Here is a 20,813-nt window from a genome sequence, read left to right as displayed (position 1 = left end):
ATTTCATGTAAACTTTATTTTCTATTTCAAGTTCATGTAAAAAGTATTTTTCAGTTACTTAGAATATTAGAAACGGTAACTATGATTTTTTTATATTTTGCTGTAAAGAATGGGAAATCCTCCTGGCTTCCACTGAGCTGGATTGTTCTAAATGTCACCCCAAAACTATGGGGGACATTTTCTGCTAGATAGGCAATGAGTCCTCCACCTCTTCCAGTTCCCTTGCCACCCTATTTTTCATTATTCAAGTTTTTAAGCTTCCATGGTTTTAAGGTTAACAAAGGAAGCTTAGTAGTGTGCCAACTGTGGCAGAATAAAAAATATTGTTCATGCTACTGTAAGATAAATGACAGTTCAAACAATAATCGGACAGATGAAACAGATGAAAATTAAATCCTCAGTATTGCAGTTCTAGGTTACGCAACCAATTCTGAGACTCCAGATGTACAGACCATGTTTTACTTTCTCCATTGGGAAGGTAGCTCAGAACTCTTAGAACTGTGCCCTGGGCTACATTTTCTTGGCTGCTGAATATATATACAGACCCAATTAGCCTGACGCAAAAAATTCCCCAGCAAGTCTGAAGACTAATAATACACAATATCACAGCATTGGCTTCCTAAAAGACACCATGAAAAAAGTTCAGAAACTCTCAGAAGTAAAAAGAAAACACTAGAGATGCCTCTAAGTGTATGAACTTGTCTGTACTTTTTTTTCTCTTTCCTGATACCAGAGAAAAATGCCACTTTTCTGATGTTGCTCACCTTGGCTATCACTGCTCTGACCTGTGAGAAAGCATGATGAGGGTTTTTTTTTGTGCATATTTTGTATTAAGCTGACCTTCCTTACTCTCCCATTGTTTCCCAGTTCTGTTGATATATCAAAGAACTGGAGGCTGACCTTCATAGTTGCTGGAGTGAATCAGATTTTCAAAGACAAGATCAATCTGATCAACCTGACTTGACCCTAAATAAGGTATTTAGGGGATAAGTCAGAACCAACGTATCTTTTCATGTGCATGCTTGTGTGATTATTTTGATAAAGAAGTTCCTTTTAATAATAACACCACCTTCTCTAGCTGAACTTGCCTGAGCCTTTCCACTTATTTTTTCAGTACTCAGTCAATTCTGCTGTAAAAATAATGGCTTGTACAGAAACACAATCTGAGGATAATCTCTTGGCTGTACTGTACTTTTTCTAAATGTGAGTATTCAAGACTTTGAACTCAGTTGGTAGTGTACACAGTTTGTGATATATGTTTTGGTCTTAGTATTCCTCAAGAATTGTTATTATTCACAGGTTTTCTGTTAGACTGACTGCTAACAGGCTTCCCTGAAACACACGTAGAGCTAAAGCACACTCATATCTATTTTCTCAAAAAGATATGTCCTCACAAAAAAAGGGTAATTGGCTGGGATTTCTGTTTATGAATGTTGTGACAAAGCAAATTCACGTGCAGGGGCTAAGGAGGTATTGAGAGAAGGATGTTGTCCCACTGAGTCCCCAGTCAGGCAGTCCTGGTTTTAGCTCCTTGGGGAATACCAGTATCTGTATACAGTTAGCTGACAAAATACTCACTCCCATTGCATATAGCCTGCTATGTCATAGAGAAAACTGCCAAAGAGGGATGAATTTGTCCTTTGCTGATGTGTTTTGGGATATTTTTTTTGGGTTTTTTTTTTTTGTTTTGTTTTGTTTCCAATCCAACAATCTGAACTTCATGAAATGTAATGATCTTTCCTCTCCTCTGTCTGATTTATGTGGTGCATGTGATTATTTTTTCTTCTCCCTCCTGAATATTTTGTTTTATTGTTATGCTACCAGCTGTGGTATTTTCATTGGTGAAACTGTCTGTCGCTTGTCTTGTTGGGTCTTTGCTGGCTGCAGAAAAGGTAGGATGCTGTCTGGTGGGCGTGGAAATAACTTGGAAAGGGATGATCAGGTAAGATCCAGTAAGATCTAAGCTTTACATATATCAGAACATGGAAGGAGGTACAATAGAAAAGATCACAGGAGGCCTGGAGGTTTGGAGCTACTTAAATTAAGGCTTCCTAAACAGAACCGTTACAAAGCAAGTATGAAATTAACAAGGTCACAGTGTTGCTTTAAAAGCATATTGCAGCACAGGTGCTGCTTTTCCTTTGTGAGCAACACACATTTGATTGCTAACAGAGGTGTAAAATAAGAGAGGAGTAGTGTGTCTTGTGGTATGTCCATCTAATAAAATGGTATCCTTACCGTTCGAGGTGTATTGAGTAATAACTCTCTTCTTGAGGCTGTGAAGTTCACCTAGAGATGCAGTTGCCTGTGATTTCACCAGAAGCAGCAGCAGAATGTTTTCCTTGAAAAGAACAGTAAGGTGATCAATTGAAATACATTATATGTGCTAATCCAAAAGTGTTTCAGCTGCCACAAGGATCCAGAAACAACTTGAACTGCCTTTTAATTTCTTTGGATTAAAAATTTTGTAGAGAACTTCCCTGGGCCAAAACAGACATGTTTGTTCAGTTTTAACAATATCTGAAACAGCAGCAAAAAATGAAAATTCTTGTAGATGGTTGTCCTTCATTTTCCACAGAAGTTTTCCCTTTTAACCAAGAAATCTGGACTGTGCAGGGCCTGATGTATGTGCTCTGCCCAAAATGTTCTCACTCTGAAATTAAGATTCCTCTACGAGTTTCTATGCAAATCTCTTGTATCATTCTCATCAATGTGATCATAATATTATGCATATTCAGAGATGCTTTTTGGAATAAAAGGGAGATTTGGTGCTGCTAGAGCTTGTCTCACCTGTTGAGATGGTTTGTTCGTATGGTTTGACTATGAGCAGCTTCTGTTCCTCCAGTGGTGCAAGGAGGAACTTGTGATTCCATCAGGACCTTTAGGCTACGAATATGTTCTTTAACTAATTGAGTTATACATGTTTGTTTATTATCAAAGTGGTTCCACATTGTTTCATCTCAACATGAGCACTTACTCTGGGTGACTAATGCCCTGGGACCTGAAGTTTATAATGGAAAGGCTGACACACACATGCAATCTTACCTATCATAATACTGTGCAAAAGGGAAATATATGATTTAAACATTTTAATGATCTCTATTGCTCAGTGGGAAGTTACAAGTCCCAAAGGAGCCAGGCCAACTTTGTTATCAAGGTTTATTCAACTCTTAGAAGCAGCAGGGCACATTTTGCTAAATATAGTGCGGTGTGCTAATATGTGCTATGTGCGGAGCATTGCACTGGGACCACTCTGCCACGGAGCTGGAGCATAGTGCACCGGGAGGTTAGCAGACCTTCTTCCTTTGGCTGAGGTTTTCAGAAGTATGTCTAAAGTTAGTCTCCCAGATCTATACTAAAACATTTACATGAATAGCCTGATTTTTAGAAGAGCAATACCAAGAAATTATCTTCTAATAAAATAATAAAATAGAAAAAAATCTTAACAACAACAACAAGAAATGATTTTATTATTTCTGGAAACAGTACTCAAATGTATGGCCAGATTTCTGGGAAAGAAAGAGGGGAATTACACCTTTTGGCTACCCCAGCTTAATTAATTATGGGATACAAATGCAGTTTCTAAAAGGAAGTCACAAAACCTGGAGTGGTGCAGGAGAGACGTCAACTCTATGGCTGGGCAGTGAAAGCTGCATATGACACATTTTAGAGTTAGGGAGGAACCTCTGTCACAATCTTTACCTCACTGTCCAGGTCTGAGATCCAAAAGCAGATGGGTATAGACTGGAAATCACTACCATCTAAACATCTTTTGATCAACTCAGGCACATTTGCTAGTCTTATTCTGATCCCCAGTAAGTGGGTATTTACATGGGCAGACTACAAAGCCTGGCACCAGCAAGACTGGCAAAAACTGGAAAGGAAAAGTAAAAGTGCTCAATCCAGTTGCCTACATTTGGGTGTCTAGCACCATCTCAGGCTATAGTTGAGGCACTTGCTTGGAGCTGGCAGATACAACAGAGGACCTGCAGGAGACTTGCACACTTGGAGGCCTAACAGGATGCCTGTGGCACCCAAAGCCACACTGGGGGCTTGACTCTGCCTCCTAAGTGGTCTAGTACAGTATGAGATGTGCCAGTGTATATGGGTCCTGGGCTGTAGCTAGCAGCTCCACAAGAGGTCTCAGATGCTGCAGGGCACTCAAATGGCTCTAGAACCCAACGTGACAGCAGCAGAGCCAAGCCCTGTGGATGGTAGATGGCCAAACTGCTCAGGCACCGCTGAGTTGGTTAACTGGATCTTCACCAGCCATTGCAGAAGAAGTTTAGATGCTGGGCTCACATGCAGGCACCCAAATGGATCTCAGCCCACAGCCAAATACCACCTGAGGTGACCATGCAGGACAGAGCAGTGGGCACAGATGATGCTGTCAAGCAGCAAAGCTGTGATGGTGGGGCATGTGTCAAGGAGCACACAACCTCCGTCTGCCTTATCTTCTCTGGAGGTCAGAGAAGCAGAAATTAGAAATTCGTTTTTATTAGAAAATAAGGTCCCAACCGCTACTCCTAGCATGAAGAAAGGGACTTCATCTTACAGCTGCTGCTGTTCTTACGTGGGGAAGAAGATCATGATATAGTAAAGCCCCCTGTTGTGATGTGTCTTAAGCAGCACATCACTTAAATACATTTCAAAGAGCACTGGGCAGAGGGTAAAGAGGCAACAAGTCAGATTGCACTCTAGAAAATGGAATAGCAAAGGATGGAAAGAACCTGGGTGATGTTTCAGAGTGTAATTTGTGATTAAAAAACTATTTCTTTAAAAATCCTAGGAAGATTTGGGTTTGTGTTTGGTTTTTTTCTTGTTTTGTTTTGTTTTGCTTTGTTTTTTAAATAAGTAAGAGACGCTGAGGCTTGCAACAAACACATTTCTCCAGAAAAGAATACATTATAATAGAAATCAGGACAACGCCAAACCCAAGATATGTTCAATAAACTGGGGTGGCTAAAAACTAGCAAAGTAGGGAAGCCAGCTGGAAAGCATCCAAGAGAGTGGAGGAAAGGGCATACGAGAGCAGACATTTTAACAGTTTCTTGTGAAGCCTTTCTGCAGGCTGTAGAGGTGTTTATACTCAAGAGAGACATTGAACTCCAACAGGTGATAAAGCCTGTCAGCAAAGAGTGGGTGGGAGCTTTCAAGTAACCTTTACAAGTGGAAACAAAACCCAATAGTTTTCTGTTTACACAACAGAGTGCTTCTGATACTGAAGCACAGGGCAACATCTATTTATAATCCAAATAAATCTTATGTTCTGGTATTTGGAACTGTCAGCATTCAACATACTGGGAAGCAGCAGCCACAAGGCTGCGTTAAGAAATGCTGGTTTAAGTCTGCATTGTTTTCTCCATGTATTTTCCCCTTTAGTCACTAGCCAATTATGACTTGTGCAAAAGAAACACATTTCTTTTTAAAGCTACTTTATGTGGAGTTCATAAATGTCTTGACAGGTGATACCTTGGCAGTGTTTGTAATGCCTGCGAGCTAAGCTCTTGCCTGACTTTTTTTTTCTGCGAAACCTCAAAATTTCCATGTGTCCATCACACCTGTGATCGGTGACATGCAGATGAGAGCCCCATAGGTCTCACGGAAGTGTATATAACCTGGGCTATCCAGCTCCTTGGGCTCGGTCTATTCCCTGGCCATGTCCTGACCCAAGTTTTGCCTTTTGTGCTCTTTCTTTTGGAGATGAAAGAGCTGTGGTGAATGTCACAACCTGACAGTCTGGATATCAAGGCGCTGAGATTGGGAAGGTGGGGGAAGAGGGGAGCTGGGATAATGATGATGACCATGGAGTTTATCTCCCCTAAATTTTAGAAATGGTTAAAAAATTACATGACTGTTGCCAAAAGGGGTTTTAGCAGCACTGGTGGGGTCTGTGCCTCTGGCAGTCGCATGCAAGAAGAAATCTTCCAGTCCTGGTTCTTGGCTCTCAGGCTGAAAGTTTGCAGGGATGCCAGTGAAGTAAATCATTTTTTTACACTAAATGGAGCCTGTTTTTGTGGAATCATCCAAAGATACAGGTTTTTCTGGTAGAGAGCTTTTTTTTTTTTTTTCTTAAATAATTTTTCGTTTCACTTCATAGTCAACTTACTCTGTCGATCCAACTTATTTCTGACTTCTGTGCTCATAGTCCAACTATGGACAACATGTGACCCACCTAAAACAAGTTATTATCTATTGTCAGCCACTAGGAAGCAGGTCCCCAAAGTATGCTGTTAGTACTAAGTATGGTATGAAGGATTTCTCTTTGAAGCCCCAGTGTACTTTAAATAACAGGGGATGAACTAAATGGCCTCTCAAGATCTTTTCCAGCCTCATTTACTATGGGTCTGTGCATTCGTATCAGATTCGCTTGTCAGAGTGTTTAAGAATTTGAATGTTTGTCCTGATGAACTGACAGGAAGTTTGGAGCTGACCTTTACATCCTCTAGACTTTCTTGGGACGATGCATATTGGGAGAGAGCGCAGCAGCAGCTAAGTGTTCTCCCTTGCCAGCTTCCCTCCGACCCGCTCCTCAGGGGAATCACAGCATCCCTCCCTACTCAATGCCTTTTGTACCTGTGGGGGAGAGAGGGACAGCATCAGCGGTTGGCCTAATGACAAAGCATTCAGTCTTAAAACTCCCCCACTAGCCTTAATTATCCCCCTGCCTGCAATGACAGGATCAGGTCACTCACTGGCTAGTGCAACTTGAACTTTCAATAGCTTTGAATACCTTATTCGTTCAGGCACAAGTTCACGTTCTCCATAAGCCTGCCTACCACCTACATGGACCCTGCTCTCACAATATATATTGATATTTTTTAATATAGATATACTAAGGAGAATTAGCAAAATGTTCCTATTCAGAGCTTGGCACGTCACCATTTCAGACTGTTGCTGATCAATTTTATGTGCTTCTTTGTAGGGAGTAATTACATTGAAATAGTTGAGGGGTTACCAAATGTAGGGGAACCTATGGCTATTAACCCTTCATCTTATGTGAATCTAATTTAGGTATTCAGAGAACACTGTATTATAATGTTCTGTAAGTAGCACCTGGTGGTTGGTGATTTTTTTAAAGTGTTTTCATTTTTTAAAATGATGTGTTTCCTCAGTGGATCATCATTCTTTCACCAGGGACTCCTCAGCCATGTGGAGAAGAGGAATGCTTAGACCTGCGTCTGCAAATCTTTGCGGCTAGTTCATTGTAACAGGAACGGTCAAGTTAAGTCATAATGTGATACCTGGCAAACATAGATAGTCACTGTCCTCACTTAATTTCTTTTCTCGCCCTCTTTAATCACGCAAGCCAACAATTCATTTTGTCCTGAATAGATCAGGATTCTGTTGTGAAATAATGAGTGAGCTTCTTTGAAGCAAAGCAACTTGATTTAGGAATCTTTTAATGTAAAGCATATTCGTGCATATATATGTAAGGGACTATAAGATCGTTGCATCTAATTTTTTCCAATTTTAGTATTAAAGCTCTGATATTTTAGAAAAGTTACTGCCTACAAATTAACTGGCTTTTGTAAGACTCCCAAAACACATTAAAAGGCCAGTTCCTTTCTATTTATACTTTCTCTTTTGAATGATTTATTTACTTTTCCAGTCCTACTTATTTGGAACCACAATATTTTCTTACTTTCAGAGCATTACATGATGGGAAAAATCAGTTATAGAAATTGAATAGCGACTAAGGAAAACATACCTGGTGAGGTAGATAATTATTTCATGGCTGTAACTCTCCAGGCATGCTGCTTCCATAGTTGTTCCACTAAATGAGTAGATTTCAGATAGAATCGGTCCTCTCTGAACACTGCTAATACAAGAAGCCATTCCTCGTTATGAAGGTCAGACTAGTACTGCTCTCTGAATACCAGCTCTGAAATGAAATTATCCAAATAAATAAACGCCAGACTGAGTTCTTCTCATGCCATTGACTGGAAATCTCTCAGAGAAGGTAGGGTCTACAGGAAGTGCTTTGCTGTGTTTTGTCCTTCGGCATTTTATGGATGCAGATAGAATACAGTGCAATATTAGCTTTATGACTGATTTAACAGGGAATAAAAAAAATACACTGGAAAGGCAGTTCTTTGTGTTCTAAGGAATGAATGGGCCTCCTGAATGACTGTACTAAAACGATGTTTAATTTAGATACACTGTAGTGACAGATGCAGTGATAGACTGACCAGCAAAGTACTTCCCAGGTAGATGCAACTAAGTCACTGGCAGCAGCACGGTTTTGCCTGTATGACAACATTTAATGCTGAATCTATTTATCGTTTAATGCTCAAAGAGCTGACACTTTTTTGAATCTTCCTTTGTGCAAAACATATACTCAAATACATATATACATATGAATAAGGCATTTAACATATTCCTATGTAAAGCTGATGCAACTAACTGTCGGGAAGGTACAGAGGCCAAATCTAGCATGACAGCCACATGGAAACGATATTCAAGGTTTATGGTGCTGAACTGCAGAATGTCCTGTTCTAGTCTGTCCTGGGCAATGCAGCCTGAGGAAATAAAAAGACCCCAAAGGTGCCTGAAACATAAAGTAGCTTGAATTACTCTAGATGCAAAACCAGTTTCAAATTTCTAAGAAAATCCTGGTTATCTGCAATGTTACTATCGTGTACCTACACCAGAAATGGGCACTATTATGAAAAGTATAAATATGAATTCAAATCTCATTTTTTTGTATTTAAATTTGTCACTGTTTCAATTTATTGAGCTTAGCAAAGAAAATTGCAGAGCTGGAGTGCATGGTCTTAATGTGTTTAACACTTGTCTAAGAAACAAGCAGACAGGAGAGTGTTAGTAAATGTTTGTGCATTTCAGAAATGCCTTCTGCATCACATATTATGTGCTCGGACTATGAATGTACATAGCAACAGAGCTGATTAAAAACAACCCATTTAATTACTGTGACACATGGAAGCATGCACTCTAAATGTTATTAGTTGGTGTATTTTACATGTGAAAGATCTTAGGAGAAACATGGTTAGGATAGTTAGAACAAAGAGTTAAAGATAAGAATGAAATCCTGCTGCCCTTGGAGTCAGTGACTTACTTGCTCTTGCCAGCTCTGAGTCTTATTTCACGCCAAGAAATTAAGTGAAGCTGGTCAGCTGGGAAGAATGGGAGATAGTCCCCTCAGCAGCCCCTAGGTCCTGTGAAGGAGGGTCTACAAGATTCTTGCACCCCTGAGAGATCCATTGGTTTCAAAGTCTCTACTCATGTAAATCCAGTTGTAGCTTCAGTACCAAATTATTTAACTATTTTAATATTTACCTGAGCGATTTAACTTTTAAATAGAAAAATACATCTTTTCTTCCATCCTCATTATTTGCATTAATTGATTTTTAAGTCTTAACATAAAATCCTGGTTATCCTATGATGGAAAAATCCACAGTACATTGTAAAAAAATACCGTTGCAGTGCACAAATGATAAAAATACCTCATTTGCATTAATTCACTTCATATGGAAGCATATTTCTCTGTAATCCCTGATGTCTGTTCTTCTGAAACAGTTGTGGACACCACATTTATACTGGTGTTCTTGGTGTGTTTGTTCCGGAAATCAAAATTTTAGAAAAGTACTGTTTCTCAGAAACATTGCTTTTACATATCAGATCTGGATAGGAAGAAATTAAATTCCCCATGGCAAAGTGCCAAAAGAGAAAAAACAACTCAACAGCTGGGCAATGGGGTTAATAGGTCAAGAGTATTTGAAAGTTTATCAGCAGAGGAGATGTTGCTTTTGGAACATGCATTTTATCAATACCAGACAGCTGAAGCTGTGGCATGTCCCTAAGAGTAGCTGGTTGACTTCCAAAGTGTCTGGAAATGTCAGCACGTGTCTTCTGGTTATCACTTTCTTTTCAGCATCTGAGTTCTCATGCAGATGACTGGTCTATTACAGAAATGCAGACAACCTCATTCAGATCAGGAGCGACATGTCCTCCTGTCGACCACGTCCTTCATCTCCCAGTCCCACGGAAAAGTGCCCAGGAGCGGTGCCCCGGTGAATTATTAATCTCCTCTTATCAGGCACTTCCACCTTGGCTGGAACTCGACCTGGTTGCTCTGCAATTCATGTCTGCACATAAAGCCGACGTGGGGCCAACACAATCCTCAAATCTTGCTGCCCTCTCCAGACAGGGGCTCCTAAACTCCACACCGGGGGGCTGCCCCGTCTCTCCCTCTCTCCTGCCCTCCCAGCCTTGTTTTCCTTCTTGTCCCTTCTCGTCGCACGTTGCTTTCTGGCAGCCGTGGCCCCGGGAGCCCCGCGGAGGCCTCGACAGCGGGGCCGTCGGTGTGCCGCTGCCGCCCCGCTCCGCTGCCGCCCCTGCCCGCCGCCGCCGCCGGGGGGCGCTCCCGCACCGCGAATGGCCCGGCCCGGCGGGCGGGCGGTGCGGGGGTCCGGGCTGAGCGGGGTCGCGGCTGCGAGGCCCCCGCAGCTCCTCTCGCTCCCTGGCTGCCCCGCTCCTCGCCCAGCTTTTTTCCGCGTCCCCAGTTTGCGGACCCACTCCGAGGGGGCGGGAAGCAACGCGATCCACTGGGACGGTGGCAGCCCCTCTTTCAGCCCGAAGGGGTCCCAGAGGAGCCTCTTCCGAGAGCGCTACCGGGGGTGCCGCTCCCCGCGGGTGCGGGAGTGGACCCCGCTGCGGCGTGGAGCCGGCGGCGGCCCTGGGGCAGGAGCGGGGTCCCTGGGAAAGCCCTGGCTGGGCGACCTGCTTCCCCCGGGCAGGGAAGGGACCGTGCGTGCCGCCGTGTCACCCCCGCGCTGCAGGGGCCGGGACACGCCGGGTGCCGGGAGCAAGCGACAGGAGACCCTGGGCGAGCCTCCGGCCCAAGAGGCTGTCCGATTTCGGAAGGTGTAGTTTCTTTTGAAGGCACCCGGCTTCAGACAGCGGCCACGGGCGCGGGTTTGCCCGCAGGGTCTGGGGGAGGAGGCTGCGGGGGCCATGCGCCCCGTCCCCTCTGCCCGAGGGGTCGCGCCGCCGCTTTCTGCGCGGAGCAAAACAGCTCTGTGGCGGGGGAGGGGGGAGGGGGCGCGTTGTGTTAATGTATGTAGGCTACACGGGGAGGAGGCCAGGCACACCTGAGCTGTGTCGGGATGACTATACCCTCTTTGCCCGCGAGGCTCCCGGCCGCGGCCCCGGGGCTGCCTGTGCTTCTCTGCAAGGCTGCCCCGGGGATCGGGCCGGGCCCCGGGAGAGGTCCTCCGCGCGGGGGGTGGGGGTGGCGCGGGGACACCCTCCGCGCTGCCGTCCCTCGAAGCCCTGCCCGGGGACTCAGTTTTTCCACTGCCCTCCCGTGTGCGCCCCCCCCCCCCCGCCCCCTTTGGGAAGCCGAGGGGAGGGAGGGGGCGGCGGGCCGGGCCCCTGCCTCCGGGCGCGCTGCCGCGGCGGCCGCCCGCCTCATGCCGCAGGAATGCGCGGAGGTATGCGCCAGTTTCCAGAAGTGGATCCCCTTCCTTGCTGGAGCAGAGCAGCGCATATATCACCCGGTGGCAGCAGTCCACCTTCCCCGCAGTTTCGTAACCGCTTACGAGGGTAAATTGAGAGTTGGGAACAGCCCTCTATTAAGTAGCAGATTGAGAAGAGGCTCTTCCCACTTGGAGAAGGCAAGTCTTCCCAGACAGACCCCTCGCATCGGGAGCTACAGTAATCGAGGCGCCTCCTCTGCGCTCAGCTATTGCCGCTGCTTCTGCTCCTCCTTCGCCGCCGCTGCTACTTGCTGCTCCCTCCACAAGGTGCCCCCGGAGCTTCATCCTTTCTCCTCCTCCCTTTACCCAGGTCCGACGGCTGCGGCTGGCCGTGCAGGCACCGCCGGAGCCACCGCCGGAGGAGCTGCCCCGTCACCCTGCAGCCGCCTCTGAAGGTCTGTGCCCGCGCGGGAGCGGGGACCCCCCGCCTCCCCCTCGGCCGCCCCCTCGGCCGCCCCCGCCGCAGCACGCCCGCAGCCCTGGGGATGCCCGTTAGGCTGCGATGCGCCGCGCTGGGCTGGGGGTGACGCGGGGCGGGGGGGCAGAGCGTGTGCGTGCGTGTCGCCGGGTGCGTGTCGGGCATGTCGGGGCTGGCTTGCGGGTGCGAGGCGAAAGGGAGGAGGCGCGGAGCCGAGCCCGGGGGGCTGCCGGGCCCGGGGGGCCGCGGTGGCGGTGGCCGGCCGCGGTGGCTCGGCCCGGCCGGAGGCTGCAGGCGGTGGCCGGTGCACGCTGCCCCTGCGGCTCTGGCAGGAGCGCTTCCCTCCCTTGCGCGCTGCCGGTGATACCTTCTGTATCCAGTTTTTTATGCCTTTGGTAGGTAGAGGTTTTTTCCTGTGATTTTTTCCGTTTAGGTCGATTTTTCTTCTTGAAAGTGGTAAATGTCGTGCACTGCGTGGTTTGGAAAAGCTTTGGCTAAGCTTTTGTAGGTTGAATTAGTGCGAGATTGGACTGGCGCTGGTGAAAGGCTGGGTTTTTTTAAAGTGGTCTGTAAAGATCAATGAGAAAACCTTGAGTCCTGACACAAAGTCTGCTTGCGTCCGTGCTGAGCCAGCGAGAGGGCCTTTCCTCTGCCACCTCCAGGCCTTCTTTCACACACCTAAGTCTGCAAGAAGGAAACAAAATGTTTCCAGGTGGGCAAATGAATGCTTTGGCTGAGACTTTTTATTTCATGAAAGAAAAATGTATATCGGGCATGGTAGACATGCAGCAGTAGCAAACTCCTAGATGCCTTTGGGAGATCATTAATTTCTGTTGCTTTTCAAATGGATCAAAAGATGGCACTCCAAGCCCACACAAGATTTCTGGGACAAAAGTCCATTTGCTTGGGTTTAGATGATCCTTAAACTTGCTGGAGAACACAGTAGGTGTGTGCTCAGGGACAACCGTTTCCCACGCGGAGTGGTGGTATGACGTTGGAGCTTTCAGAGCAATTTAATGCTATCCGTGGTCTTTCTTGTGTTGCTGTCAGGGAGTTGTTATGATCAATGTTACTTTTCTGTTTACCCACTGGAGGTACCATTGGACTGAAACCATTGCTTAGTTTTTCTTCAGGCTCTCGGTATTTTTATGTGCAGTAAAGGTGTTTGGCTGAGACAAGTATATACAGCTGCCTGGCAGAAGCCTGTTAAGTTCAGTGTCAGTAGCTGGGAAATTCCTGGATCCCCATAGCATCTACCCACTAAATGTGCCTTGCACGTTAGATCTCTAGATGGCAGAAGACTATTATTTTCCCTTTCAGCCGTTTCTGCAGACTAAAGATTTATGTATTTTTCTTTTGTTTTACTCTTGGCACTTCCCGATACAATCTGTTGCCTAATTGCTTTTGGAATTCTCTTTCCTCCAGCCTAATTATGATCTATGATGCATTTATGACTTTATTTGAACAAATTACCCCTCCCCTACTTCCCAAGATAGAAAAATCCAAACTTTAGAAACACATGCGTATGCAATGAGGACTGTTCATATTAGCTGTTACTTAGACAAGGAAATAATTTCGAAGCTTTGCTGGGATAATTGGGAGTAATTTGACATGACCTAGAGTGTATAGTTACGAAGGTCCAGCTACTTGCAATTAGGAACCGCTAACTTAGCCTAATCACACCTATTTTGCTAGACAACCTGCAGTGATCGCGAGACTCTTTCACCTGCCTGCTTTTTATAGTGTGTTTTAAATCTATTTTCTCTCAGGACATGTAAATGAATTATCAGATGTTGAAACATCATGGCTAGACAGACTTGTCAGGTTTCAGTTGTGTGTTACACACACTTCTGTATAATCTATTTCAGACCTTCAAGAAATGAAGGATAGCATATTCGCAGGCAGAACCCCTCAAAAAAAAGTTTTATTACAGTTTCCAAACTGCCTTGAGACCACTAAAACACAGCTAACTAAGTGCTTCAACAGTTATGAAAAAGGAGCAGAATAAAATCCCCAGCTGAAAGAGACGTTTAGTTGATCCAAGGCAGGAATGACCTCTGAATTAGCTATCATCACACTCGGCGATGAAGTCATGGAGCTCCCTCCTGGCTCCTGCCTGTGCGGAGGCACGGATCTTCACTGCACTTCTCTGATCAGATTAACCCCAACTAGGTTAAAACCGCGTGTGCTTACCGTGATTGGAAAGGGTTCAGCAACAAAAGGCACATTATTGCAAGATGATACTCTCCAGTTAGTCATGCAGATCTGTCACCGTCTTGGATGGATTTCAAGTCTAGAGGTTTCAACCTGGTCCCGTGGGTGGAGGCTGGGGATAAGGGAACAAAGTGAAATCCATGGTTCGGCTTTTTTGTGTTTCATGAATACACCCACGCAATCCTCTAATCCACGCGTATCATTTCCTTCTCCTTTCTCCCTTTCCCCCCCCCCCCCATCACTGCAGATTCATTCATGTTGTTGTGATCTGAAAGGGCAGAAATGAAGACAGCGCTGTGCTTGGCAGTCGCTGCTCTGTGTGCAGCCGCCCTCCTCTCCTCCATCGAGGCTGAAGGTAACCTTCCCCTCCCTGCCCCCTCGCCCCGGCGCCCTGCTGACCGGCAAACCTCCCAGCCAGCCTTCAGCTACCCGCTCTCTCCCTCGCTGTTTTTGAGTGTAACTACTTCACCTTCTCTCTCTCTCTCCTTCAGAGAAACGCCTCTCCTTCCTTGCCCAGCTCCTTCTGTGCTCTGTTTCTCCCGGCTAGCCAGCCGGACCGTAGCTCCCTCTCTCTGTCTCTCTGGTGTGCTGTCCACACCGCCCCACAGACAGGGGGGTGGCTGGCATGGCCGCCTGGGCGCAGCGCCCCAAGGAGCCCACTGCCACCACCGCCGGCGGGCAGCCCGGCACGGCTGGGGCCCGCCAGCGCTGCCTCGCTGATGGACCGAGAATGGCTGAGCTCTGTGCTGTAGAGTCTCTCTTAGTTATGTTGAGAGAGGAAATGAAAAGCCCACCACCCAACAGCCCGCAGCTTTGAAATAAAATACTCCAACAGAGTCTGGCTCTCTGCGCCTGTGTGTTTTGTCTGGACTGGAACCCTCGCCTCCATCCCGCCGGCCTCCCCTGCTTGGTGGGGCGACCCCCGGCCGAGCCCTGGGGTGGCCAGTCCCTTCCCTGGGACTGCTTCGGCCTCTGTGGTGGGTCTGACCTGGGGAGCACCCCCGGGGAGGTGCTGCCGCCGCCATGACGTACATCCTGGGCACCACGGAAGGGTGGCTGCACCTGGGCCAGGCCTTGCTGCGGTGGCCAGGGCCCCAAGGTTCTGGCATGCCTGTGTTACTGTCACCCCCAAAGGGGCCTTTCTTCTCCTCCTCCTCCTCCTCGTCCTCCTTGCAGGGCCCTGGCCCAGTCTCCCTGGAGGTTGAGGTCCCTGTCAGTCCATGGCAGTGTCCTGCCTCCAGCTGCATGGACAAAGACCTGGGGACACCCATTGTGGCCACCACAGGCACTATGGCATGGCTCAAAATGGCTTGGCCCTGGCGCATTTGCGTCCCTGGTGGATTAACAGCAAGTGTGAGGGCAACCTCCCCTGTCGCTCTCCGCGTGAGCTGGACGGCTTTGGTTGTAGTAACAGTGCCTCTGCCAGCAGTGGCTGCCAGGGGAAATAGAGATGCTGGACATCCTGCGCTGAAATGACTTAATCTGACCTCCGCGACCCGACTCCATCGCAGGGTGAACCGAACCACTGGGTGTGGACTCCCCTGGATTTACTGGAAAAAAACCCAGAAGCCAGCATCTGATAATTCAGTTTTTTTCCCTTCCTTCTCTTTCTGCATTGAACTGAAGCAAATTCTCTGATTGTGGCCAGCTGCAAGCTCCTGTGTCTGTCCCTGGTCACCTTGGGTGATGGCTACTAAAAGCCAGGCATGTCACAGATGCCTCTGGGGTGTTTGCCTCCCCAGCAGCGGTGCTTACTTGGGGCATGCAGATGTAAAGTACACTGGCTTTCTGGAAAAAGATGATATTTCTGCTAGTAGTGCAACATCTGGTCACCCTAGGAGAGAATCAGCCTGCTGCCTCCTTCTTGCGCTGCGTTTTTGTTGGCTGTGGAACTGAACAAGGTCATTTGAAGTCATTTCAGAGTTGCATTTGAAATGCAGGATGGCTGTGCCAGAGAAAGCAGAGAAAGTGTATGGTTTTGGTGGAGGAAGGGAGTGGATGTGTTCGTGCATTCTTCCCCATCTTAGGAGGGAGCTCATTCAGAGCTAGAGTAATGTTGCTGTTGTCCTGCACCACTGATTTCACGTTTGGAGTAGGTTATTTTGAAATGTAAATGAAGGTATTTTATTTAGCTATAGCTCGACTAAACCAGCCATAGCTTGAGTGCTGTTAATGAAAGCTACAAACCCATATTTGAAGTACACAGTTGTTTTACAACAGTGAAACTGGACACATTGCCAGACAAGCTGGCCAAGTTGTTTACATCTCATGTTGGAGGATGTGCCACTGCTATGTAAAAGGGTGGACAAAGCCTGACCTTGTGAGTTGTAGAGGGCTCCTGGACAGCCCTTACATTACTCTGCATTCAGAAATGTGTATTAATAGAATACCTAGTTTGCAGTGATCAGGTTTCTATGAGAAACTTTTCCTAGCTTCAGAGTTTTGAAGTAAGAGCAGAAAAGTGTCTTTTGAGTAGGAAGTGCAGTGAGAAACAGTGGTGCTGAAAATGGAAGTTCAAAGCTAGGGATACTTTAGCGCTTGCTCTGGTGGCAACTGCTTTTTTTTTTTTCCCTGCCCCCCCCCCGCAGAGCTTTTTACAGTGTGTTATTTGTTTGCACTATACTGGTCATCCTTCTGCACTGTTTTAATTTTGTGCTTCAATTTTGCATCATATTGTAAATTGCATGTTGGATCTTATTTACTTAATTTCAGTATCATTACCACTTAAATCCTGTCTGCTGAATTGACTTTGTCCTGGACACTTATCCTTTAATCTGTGTTTTCAGATAACACGGTGGCAAAGCTCTCCCCTTGGCTCTATCTGTGGTGTTCACAAGAGATGCAGTTTGAATTTTCTTTCCTTGAGGTGTGGGTAGACACTTGATGGGATGAAAAAGTGAGAGGGGATAAGAGCGAGGGCCATTTGATGTGGTAAAGATTGTTGATATGGGGTGGGAAGATGGAATGAAAGCAGAGGGAAGGAAAAGCTGCGTTCTGTTTTTCTGTCTTCCTTCAGATTTCATTTTGCAGTCTCCCCTGGGACTAGATCTGGTTTTTATCCAATACTGCTGTTCATAGATTCCTAGCTCCTCCACAATGAAACTGGTTCTCCATCAGCACCACAGCTGCTCTGCGAGTCCTTGCAAGCCATGCTTTGTTGCTGTTTGCAAGGTGGTGAGCTGCAGTAATGGTGATAGAGCTTTTCTACAGAGGTACAGCAATGCAGTGGTTTCTAGTCGGATGATCACTACAAACGCATTCATGGGATTTCACTGGGGAAGTTGTTTATCCTGGACAAGGAAGCCCATCTGTTTTCATGGTCAGCATTTTTGCACTTTTACTGTGAAATTATTCTTGTTTTATTTTGCAATCTTTCTGATGTTTCTCTCTCAGCTTAAACTTCTTGTGCATGATGCTGTATTTTGTGCTTTGTTTAAATCTTTCTTGCCTTTTTAGTCCAGCACTGTAACATTCCAATGCATATCCTGTGTGTCATGTCAGGATTTCTTTCTGTCATGGTAGTTTTTCCACCTGTGATCAGAAAGAGCTGGGGGAAATCTATGTCCTTTTGCTAGATAAGAATTTTTTTCATTATTTTAGTCATATTTTTGCCAAGTAGATTAGTATGTGAATAACTTGTTAGTTATAATCTCAGGGTAATGCTGTGGTGATGTCATGGCTTGTGTAGTTTGTTGCATTTCCTGATGCAGAGGGATTTTCAAAGGTACAGGAAAGGAATGATTATTGGTTCTGTGTGACTTCACTGAGCATGTGAAAGTGCTGACTTTCCCATGTTTCAGGAACAGGTTCAGACCTAGAAAAGTCGAGTTTCGAGGTTGGAGGTAGGGAAGGAAAGCATCACTAAGCCAAGTATGGGACCTTTGTTGTAGTGCAGAAAAGCGTTTGTCAGGTGAAAAATCTGTCTGCAGGACATGCAATAGAGTAAGTGACAAATAATTGCAGCACAGCAGTTACAGAGGATTAGAAAGTTTCTCATATAATGAACCTTGTGTTGAGTATATTAATTTTCATTGACTGAATAGTTCAGAGATGATCTGGGGTAGCTGAAACTTTTGAAGCTAACCACCTACCCAGCTTTGGAACTGGTTGGTGGGACCATTATTTTATTACCTTTTGATGTCTGATTTCTATCTTTTGAGAAACTAGCTGTTGATTTCTAAGTTCCTAAAGAGAAAAACACATAGAAATTTGTATATACATGAAAGTGACTCATGTCAGGAGTAAAAACTTCCCGTTTTTCCTACTGCTAATTAGAAGCAAAGTGTACGCATGTGTGTCTGTGTATAGACACAGACACACATACATATATATGCACAAACATGCGTAAAATTTGGTAAATATTCATGCATGCAGTGTGTGTATATATATGCAATTAGGTTTAGTTACAAATATTTTTATAAGTGTAGGTATATATAATTAAATTATTTTTTTAAAAATACACTATGAGCTATATATCTTGTATCTTGAAGAAATTTCATATACATCTATAAAATAAAAAAATGCAAGTATACAGGTGGCAATGTTTCTGCATTGTGATCGACAATAAGTATATGACAAGGCCGAGAAGCTGCTTTTTACTACATTTCTAGGCTATGGCTCATTTTTTCTCCCATTCACATTGGCAACACTGACTTCAGAGGAGCTTGACTGGGATCCTGATAAAGTTTTTTGTGTCAAATTCATGACATTTATGAAGAAAATAGTAAATCAGGAGTTTTGGCCTCTTCCAACCTCAGCAGGTCTTATCTGAGTGAGAGCAAGGCTGGTCTTGTTCTTCAGCTTCTGTGGCCTGTACATTTTTTTAACGTGGGCTAGCATGTTATTTCACATGCTAATTATGGTGAGTCTTTTCCAGTGATGGGATTACAGATTTTGTTTCGCATAAGGAGTGGATGGCAGCTACTTCCAAGTTATGTCACTTTTAAGTCTGATTCTAGATTTAAATTTCTTGTTCTTCCCATTATATTTTACTTCTCTCTTGTTAAGATACTCATTGGGATCCTCTGGCAGTCATATTGTGTTACCTGTAAAAAGCCATAGACTTTTGTATATTAGGTTTGTATTACCTGTTAAGTAATACAAGCTAGTATAAGACATACATAGCATGAGAAAAATGCCTTGCTCTATATTTTTTGTTTCAGAAAATATACTGATATTATACATGTGTGTACCCAAGGAGTGGCAATGAATTAAGTATATTATGTCTGATTTTTTTTTTTTTTTTTCTTTCTTTTGTGGTGCATAAGGTAGGACATCTGATTGGGGAAGTTATCATATCACAGTTCTAAGAGTGGTGGAAAATAATACTGTGCAAACATTATGGTCATACAGCAAGATATTTTTTTACAATGCTGGAAACCTGTAGGGAAGCCATACATTTCTGTGCATCAACAGTGGAATCACTGCATTAAGGCAATGTTATAACACCGTTGCATGTTACAATCACGATCCTGTACCTTGACAAGTCAGCGAGAGGTCTGACATGGATTTTGATGGACACAGGGTCAGACTGATCAGCAGTGTCATTACACTGTAAGCATCGGTGCAACTTCACTTCCACAACTAACCTGACATCAAAACTTCTTGCTTGAGTAAAGCTGGGCTCACACATAAACCTGGAGAGTGAAGTTTTAAGCTTTGTCCCTGTAATGGGACAAACTCCCACCACAACCAGGGGCATTTTGTTCCTAGTAATCTAGTCTGGTTCCATATTGCAGATGTATTATTTTTCCACTAGTAAATTCTTTCCTGAAAGAAGAATTTTAATAAGGTGGAGCAATAGTTGCCCTGTTTGATTATCACAATAAGATTTTAATCGTCTAAACATTTTGCTGTACTTCAGATTGACTTACTGCTGTTAGTCATATGACCATGGTTTGGTCTTCACCCCACAGCTGGTTTCACATGGGTGAAATCTGACCCATGTGAAGGTCCATGGATGTTTGGAGGTTTTGTTTGAGTAACAAAAGCTCACAGGCCATCTGGAAGACATTTTGACGGCATTGGATCCAAACTGGCTTTTTTTCACTCGGGCAAGGTTCCTTTTTGGATTTCAATTGGAGAAGTATTCCATGCTTGAGTTTGATAAACCAGCCACAGGTTGAGAAGGAATGGATTTAAAGCACAGCAACAAAGGCTGGGGTTAGGTGTCGGGAATAACTTTATGATGACAAAGGCATTGAAGCATTGGAGTAATTTCTTTGGGAAGCTAGTAGTCTTGCCAACAGTGGAGGTCTTTAAGAATGATCTGAGCAAACATGTCGGGAATGACATGGAGTGGCTGATTATGTCTTGGCTGTGGGATGGATGAGGGGACTTTCTGAGGTCCCCTGCAACACCATTGTTCTAAAAGGCTATGAACACCTGGATGAATGGATACGTCACTTATATGTCGATGTACTATTCTTGTTACCTGCCAAGATCCACATCTGAATTGTCATAAGATGGATTTAAATCCTCTAAAATGTTAAAGACTTTTCCTCACAGTCAGTTTTTTCAGTTTATCTGGAATCCGGTCATTTGGATATCAACAAGTTGGGCTGCTGCTGTCCTTCAGCAGTTAAAGCCTAGTCTCTGCTGCAACATGCCAATTTACTTGCAAGGTTGGTGGTGCTATTTTTTCCATGTACTGAATTTTTTTTTTAAAGCATGCTCAGGTC

At 44.9% G+C, this 20,813-nt stretch overlaps 1 protein-coding gene and 1 long non-coding RNA gene across 2 annotated transcripts in view; one reads left to right on the top strand and one right to left on the bottom strand.

The window, feature by feature from the left end:
• Positions 1 to 1,035: 1,035 nt before the first annotated feature.
• Positions 1,036 to 14,243, bottom strand: LOC114012930 (uncharacterized). Its single transcript, XR_003555721.2, has 4 exons — positions 14,113 to 14,243; positions 7,712 to 7,885; positions 6,435 to 6,576; positions 1,036 to 2,341 (listed from the first exon to the last, which is right to left on the bottom strand). It is a non-coding gene; the product is annotated as an uncharacterized LOC114012930 (long non-coding RNA).
• COL12A1 (collagen type XII alpha 1 chain) overlaps positions 11,625 to 20,813 on the top strand; it is a 105,992-nt gene continuing 96,803 nt past the window's right edge. Inside the window, 2 exon segments of the mRNA XM_055810280.1 lie at positions 11,625 to 11,896; positions 14,381 to 14,488. Of these exon segments, the coding sequence (XP_055666255.1) occupies positions 14,416 to 14,488 (73 nt within the window). The 5' untranslated portion in view covers positions 11,625 to 11,896; positions 14,381 to 14,415.

This window comes from Falco peregrinus, chromosome 7 (genome assembly GCF_023634155.1).
Source record: "Falco peregrinus isolate bFalPer1 chromosome 7, bFalPer1.pri, whole genome shotgun sequence".
Taxonomy (NCBI): domain Eukaryota; kingdom Metazoa; phylum Chordata; class Aves; order Falconiformes; family Falconidae; genus Falco; species Falco peregrinus.
The sequence above is the reverse complement of the archived record's forward strand: the minus strand, read 5'-3'. Positions and strand labels throughout refer to the sequence as shown.